General features: G+C 43.4%; 1 protein-coding gene across 6 annotated transcripts in view; it reads left to right on the top strand.

Moving 5' to 3' along the window:
- Positions 1–8,461, top strand: part of FLNB (filamin B) — a 159,128-nt gene that overhangs the window by 60,730 nt on the left and 89,937 nt on the right. For all 6 annotated transcript variants that reach the window (XM_069084257.1, XM_069084259.1, XM_069084258.1 and 3 more), the window contains exons 3-6: positions 1,047–1,144; positions 2,660–2,807; positions 6,555–6,673; positions 7,745–7,822. In XM_069084257.1, the coding sequence (XP_068940358.1) occupies positions 1,047–1,144; positions 2,660–2,807; positions 6,555–6,673; positions 7,745–7,822 (443 nt within the window). The remainder of the gene's footprint in view (positions 1–1,046; positions 1,145–2,659; positions 2,808–6,554; positions 6,674–7,744; positions 7,823–8,461) is intronic.

The following is an 8,461-nucleotide window of genomic DNA, read 5'->3' as shown; positions in this document are numbered from 1 at the left end:
GAGAGAGAGAGAGAGAGAGAGAGAGAGAGAGAGAGAGAGAGAGAGACTATTCTATTTTTCAATTCTTCTTTGGGCTAGGAGTTGTTAGTAGACACATTTTTAAAGAAAATGACAGACTAAATAATTTGGAATTTGTGACTATGTGGGCTATAATTAAAAATTGCTTATTTCAGTGTTTTGTTGATGGTTATTAAGTTTAGAATTAAATAATTACACAATAAAAGGCCTGCTGGAATTCTGATTCTCCTGGATGAGTGACAGCATGGTGGAACAGCATGGGTGAAGGAGAATAGGTCAGAATGAGAGTGGGGTGTGTGTGGGGAGGAGGCCCTGGACCAGGGAAGAGGCCGAAGGTTGAGAAACTGCCGGGGATGAGGTTGGGTGGCTCCAGTGGGACCATGTTCTGGAGGCCTCCAAGTCTGAAGTTGGTGATTCTTGGGAACCCCCTGGGGAGTCAGAGGGCTCTCCAACTCCTGATCACTCATTTCATTTGTAGCTACTTAAGTGGTACAATGGAAGAGGAAGGACCAGACCATTGCTTCTTGGGAAAGAGCCTTTTGATGGATATTGGAAAATTGTGGGATTTTAAGATAAAGTGACCTGACATAAATCACTTTTGAGTCAGTATCTGTATCTTCTATCCAGGTTTAAAAAAATCCCCCAAACCCAACAACAAAACTCCTAGGTTGACACGGTGAATTTCTTCCCATTTAAACCTTAATTACATCACAGTAAAGGAAGAGAATTGATTCTTAGAAGGACAGAGAATGCATATAGACAGAACAGGCCCAGTGCCTGGTGTTTGCTGAATGACCACTGCTGGACCATCACCTGATCTTTTGTAAATTGCAGGAAGGTGGAGCCTGAATCTCATTGACTTCTAGGCTCCCTGGATAACTGCTGCTGATGCAGTCTGTATAATTCCCTCCGGCTTCTAAAGAAAGCACCAGAAGGATTTTCAGCAGCCTTGTTCAGACTCATTTATACTAGCAGGTGGATGATTTACCTTTGGGTAGTGGCTCGCTAAAAGTTCCTCTGTACTGCAGGTCTTTGCCCTGACTGGGAATCTTGGGATCCTGCAAAGCCAGTGGACAATGCCCGGGAAGCCATGCAGCAGGCCGATGACTGGTTGGGAGTCCCACAGGTAAGAGCCTTGCCTTCTCAATACTCTGGTTCTCTGATCACTTTTCTGTTGTCAGGTCAATCAGTAAGCATTGATTAAAACCCTACTATGTACCAGGCACTGTATTAGGCACTGGGCATGCAAAGAAACAGTGACAGCTCTTAGCCTCAAGGAGATGACACTCTCTTGGGGAGGACAGACAGGCACGTCGATGGACCTTCCTCCCGAGTAGCTAAGCAGAAGTGTGTTTTCCTGGCTTATTAGACAGGGTGGCTTCTTCCAAGTGGAGGTGGTTGGCTTAATATTTTTAATGTTGGTGAGGAACTGGCAGACCATTAAGGGATGTACCTTTAGTGCCTGGAATGATCACGAGCTGAATCATATTGGCAAAAAGCCTGGTCTGGGGTAGGCATGGACCCGGCTCTACAGGAGAGCCAAGCAAATGTCAAACGAGCTATTTCTAAAGCACTTAGCACAGTTCTCGGCACATAGTACGTACTTAATACATTCTGTGCCCTTCCTTTTGTACTAAGTCATGACCTTAGATTATTCCATAGCTTTGAGGGAATGCATGCCTCAGTTTCCTCATCTGCCAAATGAGCTGGAGAAGGAAATGGCAAACCATCCCACTGTCTCTACCAGGAAAACCCCAAAGGGAGTCACAAAGAGCTGGACACAACTGAAAAAACTAAATCACATACAAAGGAAACTAATGACATTTAAGTACAGTTGACAAAATAGCTTTTTTTTTTTTAAGTTCAGAGGCTCCAGGTTAAGAATTCCTGCCTTGAGGCGGTGAAGTGGTGCAGTGAAGAGAGCACCGGCCCTGGAGTCAGGAGGATCTGAGTTCAAATCCAGTCTCAGACACTTACTTAGCCATGTGATCTTGGGCATGTCACTTAACTCCAATTGCCCTCCAAAAAGCAAAAAAAAAAAAAATTCCTGCCTTAAGATAAAAAAGAGTCTGAACTAAGATGGTAGTAAGAATGGAAGGGAAGGGAGAGATTTAAGAGATATCTCAGGAAAAAACTAATATAATAATGTAAACTCAAAAAAAAAGATTCCTCCTTAAAGCTCTGTTTATTTTGATTTAAACACAAACTTAGATGCTGGCTGTTCTTACTGTTACTCTTATGGGTTTGATTCTTGTTCCCTGATGGGGGCTCGGGGACTGTGGGCAGTCAGTGAGCCTGCAGCAGGCCGTGCAGTGGGTCTGGTTGGGCCTGTTGTGGAGACCTGGTCACCCTTGAGGGATGGTACGCAGAGGGCTGGAGAGCAGGAGGTGCGTAACAGAGAAAGAACACTGGGTGGTTTCTGGTTTTGTTTTGTAACTGCCTGACTGGCCTCTTCAGCCTGGAGTCCGAGTTGGGGAAGAGGAGTCGTGGGTGTTGTTGGATAATTTACTCTGAGGTCACTGAGAGCCTATTAGCTCTATGTTCTACCCAGAGGCTTTTTAAAGAGGGTTTTAAAAATGTGTTTGTTCCTTGTCAGGTAGCCTGTGTTCAAAGGCTAACTAACCACTGTGTTCCCTTTAAGGTTATCACACCTGAAGAAATCATCCACCCCAATGTGGACGAACACTCCGTCATGACTTACCTGTCCCAGTTCCCCAAAGCCAAACTCAAGCCTGGAGCCCCTCTCAAGCCCAAACTCAATCCGAAGAAGGCCCGGGCCTACGGCCGAGGTGAGGAGGGCCCTGGGAGCCTGGGTTCCACCTGCTGCTTTGTTCTATTTTCTCACTGAAAGGTCCATCTTTTCAGGGGAATCTCCAGGTGTGAGCTGCGGGTGGAATGTTTTTGCCTGATCCTTCCCTCTGCCTGTTAACCGCTAGTGTACATTGTGTTTGCATGGCCCCTACCAGATGTCATTGGAACCCTTGTTAGCCTCCACCAGACCAACACTTTGCTGAAAGCTCCTGGGTATGATCTCCAGTGTATCCTACAGGCCTGCTACAGGCTTGCTTTAAAAAAAAAAAACAGTGGTAGAAATCATTTTGAGGAGATCAAATCCCTGAACATAATCTGATTTGTAACCTAGAGAAGGTATATTTTTAACAAAAGTCTAAAATAGAGGTAACTTTTTAATTTAATTTTTTTTAATGAACAAAATTCTATTCTCTCTATCCTCCCTCAGATGGGGAAAAAAATGAAAATTAAACATTTGTAATAAATGTGCATAGTCAAGCAAAAAAAAAAATCCAGCATTGGCTGTGTAAAAATGCCAGAAACCTCCTTCTGCCCCCTGAGTCTGTCCCCACGCTCGCAGGAGGTGGGTAGCTTGATTCATCAAACATCATCTGAAGTCCTGTTTGGTCCTTGTTTGGATCAGAGTTCTTGAGCCTGTCCAAGCTGTTTGTATTTGTAGTCTTGTTGTAATTGTAGAAATGATTCTCCTGGTTCTGCTCACTTCACTCTGTATCAGTTCAAACAAGGCTTCTCAGTTTCTAGGAAGTTCTTCCTCCTTAATGATAACTTTTCGTTAGGACAGTAAAAAGTGTGGATAATGGACGGCTTGATTCTTAAAGATTCTTAAAGACCTGGATTCAAATCCTGGCTCCACCACTTCTACCTGTGGGAACCTGGCTCAGTCTCTTCACCTCTTTGGGCCTTGGTCTCCTTGCCTATAAAATTAAAGGTTTGGACCAAACCCCTTCCTCCTTTAGACCCCTGTTTGTGTGTTAGAAGACAGTGAGCTTCGGAGGTTGTCCACAGCCAATGAAACTCATTGTGTTTAGGCAGCTGTGGTTTAGTGGTTTGGCCCAGAGCATTGGGCTTGCTCAGGAACATCTGTGTTCAAATCTTGGCTCAGACACTCACTAGCTGTGTGACCCAGGACAGGTCACTAACCTCTGCCTCAGTTTCCTCAACTGTAAAACAGGGATAATAATAGCATCTGCCTTCTAGGGTTGTCATGAGGATCATAGAGCTATGGTGTTATTTTAAATATTTTAATTGATTTGCAAACCTGGTTCTCACTCTCTACGATCCTATTTGGGGTTTTCTTGGCAAAGATACTGGAGTGGTTTGCCATTTCCTTCTCCTGTTCATTTTACCAATGAGGAAACTGAGGCAAACAGGGTTAAATGATTTGCCCAGGGTTGCCCAGTTAGTAAGTGTCTGTGGCTGGATTTGAACTCAGGAAGATGAGTCTTCTGTTTCTAAGCCCAGTGCTCTAACCACTGTACTATCTAGCTGCCCCTTGCAAACCTTAAAATGCTATATAAATACTTAGTTATTACTATTACGTATTATTTTATTATGGGAGAATTTTCCTACTCAGAATGAGTTTACTCTTTAAAGTATTAGCATAAGTAATTAGCATAATATCCCGATAAAGTCACAGTTTTAAAGTCCTTTAAGGTTTGCAAAGTCCTTTTCTTATAACAGTTTTCTGAGGTAGATGGTGACAAAGATTATTATTCCCATTATAGAGATAAGGAAATTGAGGTTCTCAGAGGTTTAGCTATTTGTCCAGTCAAAGGTAGGATTGGAACTCAGCTCCCCCCAACTCAGACTCTAGCACTGTCTCCAACTGGCCACACTGCCTTTGAAAATTGAAAGCAGAGGTGAGCTCTCTGAATGGATGACAGCTGACATTTATCTTGTGCTTTCATAGATTCTCTCATTTGAGACCCAGCAGACCTGTGAGGTTGGGGCTGTTATTTTCAGTATTTTGTTATTGAGGAAGTTGAATTCAATTTGAATAACTTACCCAGAATCCTCTGCAGTTAGCAAGCCTCACAGAGGCCAGATTTGAACCCACATCCTCCCAGCTAGCCTTTTATCTACTGGGCCACATTGCTTCCTCAGATCTCTTTTAAAACAAATTTTATATTTTTTAAAAAATATAAATATATATTTTAATAATAATATATTTTATATGTATATATATTTATAATAAAAATATATTTCTGAAAAATATAAATTAAAAAATAAAAAAACTACCTTTTTTGATCTCTGCTTTCTCTAAGAGAAAATCCAGTTGAGGCCAGGCTTCAGGCATTACATCTTTCGTGGTTGAGCTTCCTTGAAAGGTTAACAGGTTACAAACAGCCCAGGCCTTTTGTCGATTAACCTGAGGAGATGGATTAAATCTCACCATTGCGCTGATGGTTTGTTTGCAGTGAGCTTATCATCAGCTTTCATATTTCCTCACCCAATATGAGTCAGTTTCCTTTCCCCATCGCCCCTCACTGTGTAGTTCAGGAATCCAGTGGCTCATACCCTCTTCCTTCATCTGCTGTTTTGTCCGGGTTTGACTCAGCACGGACAGCTTTGTGTTAAGGAGCAGAAGCAGCTATTTTGGGAGCCAGGACAGACAGTAATGGTGGGACCAGAACTGACTGGGGCCTCCATGGAAAGTCTGACTTTGGAGACTTCACACCTGTCACATTATGTGTCAGAGGGAACGAAGCAGCCAACGTTCTTGGAAAATGAGGCTGTCTCCTCGTGTTAATGTGCTGTTCATTTGGGAGCAAAGTCTCAGTGACTAAATGAAAGAAAATTTCCGTCATCTTTATTGCAAGTGGGTTTTCCTTCTAGAAGAGAAGTGTCCCTTCTTAGCCTTTTGTGAGTTGCCAAGATTTTTTTTTTTCATAGTTTGGCTAAAAAGAATGAGACGTGAGAATTCTGGGATAAGATAGACCTACATTGCTACAGATGGCTCTTAATTATGTAGTAGACTCTGGGAGCCTGCCATGCCAGTGGAGGGAATGGTCAAACCCATGGGACCACAGATCCATTCATCTATTTGAGGAAAGGTCTTGACTGTGTAGAAAGCCTCCCTTTGTGGTCCTTTCTGCATGGCACAGTAGCTTTTGTCCACAGAAATAAACCCAGCAGGGGAATGTGTTTGAGATTTGTGATTGTGATTGCTATCTCTGAGTCAACAACTCAAGGTAGCTGGTTTCAGGACAAGCCTTTTGCTGCTGTTGAGATCAGGTTTAATGGGTTTTACCGAATGATTTAGAACAACTGTCCTGCCATGACCATATTCAAGTTCTTATCTGTATTGTGGATTCATCATGGCGGTATAGGGCTTGTGGCCTGGACTGGTAGAGGGATTTTCTGTCTTCTGAGAAGAGTTACATTACAGTTCTTTTAGCTTGTCATATTAGTCTTCTGGGCTTGCTCCAAATCTGAGATTTCATCAGTGTAGTGTGGAAATTCCCTCTGAGGATACGAATCATTCACCGTCCTGTTGCTTAGAGTTGCCTGAGGCAGTGAGGTTGTGTCTTACTCATGGTCACGTAGCCAGTCTGTGTGAGAACCCAGGTCTTACCATGAGGCTCACCTGCTGCCAGGCTGGCCTTTCAATACACTGTTATAAAAGTGACTTTCGGTTGTCTGGACACTGCCCCAGTTAATGTCGTAATTTCATTCAGATAAACTTCCTAGTACTTTCAGTAACTCATGTTGTGACTGCTTAACAGGAATCGAGCCCACTGGAAACATGGTAAAGCAGCCGGCCAGATTTACAGTGGACACTATTAGTGCTGGTCAAGGAGATGTGATGGTTTTTGTGGAAGATCCTGAAGGGAACAAAGAGGAGGTATGTGGACTTGAGGATGCCACGTCTTCCCTGGGTCAGTACTTGGTCACAGGGTGTAGAACCCAAGCTGGGCTGTCGGCTGCCTTTGTTAAACCCAGATCAGCCATGGTGCCACCTGCCTTCAGCCTTGGCCCCATCTTTCTCCCAATACATCCATAGTTCCTGGTTGATGGCATCATTTACTGGGCAGAACTTTGGGTGGACCCTTCTGAAACACTGAAAGACAAAAAGGATATTTGACTTTCTGTTGTGGGGAGTCATTTCCTTGGGAGAGAGAAAGCTCTTATTAGTCAGCATCAGTAAGCATTTATTATACACCTAGTATGTGGCATGCACTGGGGATATGAAGGTAGAAATGAAATAATTCCTGTCCTCATGGAACTTACTTTCTATCAAGGAAACAACATAAGTACAAAATAACTAAAAGGTTATTTGGGGGAGGGGCTAAAAGATGGAGGATATAGCTTACTCAGATCTTTATTTTTTAAAAATACTACATGGGGGGGGGAAGGCGGCCAGGTAGCACACAGAGTAAGAGCACCGGCCCCAGTGTCGGGATGACCTGGGGATCGAATCCTGGGCTCAGACACTTAGCACCCACCCAGAAACACCTGGCTGTGTAACCTTGAGCAAGTTACTTAACCCCAATTGCTTAAAAAAAAATACTATAAGGGATATTTTGTAGAGGCTTTCTAATATGGTGGTGTCACCATTTTTGATGACTGGGTGTCAATATTCCAGGATTTAAGGGGTCTCATCCCCCAAAGAGAAGGATGGGTGGGTGGGTGTCTTTGAAAATGAATAATGGATTTTGGGCTTCCCATCTCTTCTCTAAAAGAAAATCAAAGTTTTGTGTGGGTTTTTTGTTTTCATAAATTTATGACTGTGGTCGCTATTGTTTAGACACTTAAGAATTCCTTTTGGTTTGAGGAATGTCTAGGAGAAGAGGTGGTTAGAGATCTCAAGGCCGTGGTTTGAGTGACTGGCCCCGCAGGATATTGACTGCTGGCTAAGACATTCCTTCAGCGGTAGATTACAGCTTCTGATGGCTCCTGGTGCTTTTGCTTCTAGGCACAAGTGACTCCAGACAGTGATAAGAACAAGACTTATTCTGTTGAGTATCTGCCTAAGGTCACCGGACTTCACAAAGTAAGATGTGGGCTTCTGGGGTGATGCGTGGGAGCTGTGAACATGGAGTGGGGTCGAGGCATCATGAAGCCTCGCGCATTGACTGGAGAATTCGCAGTGAATTGGTTTAGATTTACCGAGCTTCGCTTCAGACACCCTTTGCCACGACAGAGGACACTCTTTGAGCCTGCTTTAAGCAAATCTCTAAAAGCTAAAACAAAACAAAAAAACCTCTGAGGTTTCCCGAGTGAAGAAATGACTAAACATAGGGATCTTTGTTAATGTGGAAGCTGAAATAATCGATACCTTTTCAACGCGTAGCTTTAGAGTCACTTTAAACATGTCCCTAAGGTCTCAACCCTTGAAAACACCATGAGGAAAAGAATGGGCTGAGGAATGAGAACAGAGTGTGCTGGCAGAGGGACCTTGTCCTGTCCATCCAGGATCCCAGGGAGATGGAGGAAGAACTAATAACAGTGACGATGATGATGGTGATAAGAGCTAACATTTGTACACTAGGCCTTGTGCCAAGCACTTTAAAAATATCATCTCATTTAATCTTCACAACAGCCTGGGGAGGGAGGTGCTATTATCATCTTCACTTTACATTTGGGGAAACTGAGGCAGGCAGTGGTTAAATGACTTGACCAAGGTCACACA

Source organism: Petaurus breviceps, unplaced genomic scaffold (assembly GCF_028583685.1).
Source record: "Petaurus breviceps papuanus isolate PSGF00001 unplaced genomic scaffold, PetGlider_PUasm1.0 174, whole genome shotgun sequence".
Lineage (NCBI taxonomy): Eukaryota > Metazoa > Chordata > Mammalia > Diprotodontia > Petauridae > Petaurus > Petaurus breviceps.
Note: the sequence above shows the minus strand (reverse complement) of the source record. Positions and strands in the feature narration are given on the sequence as shown.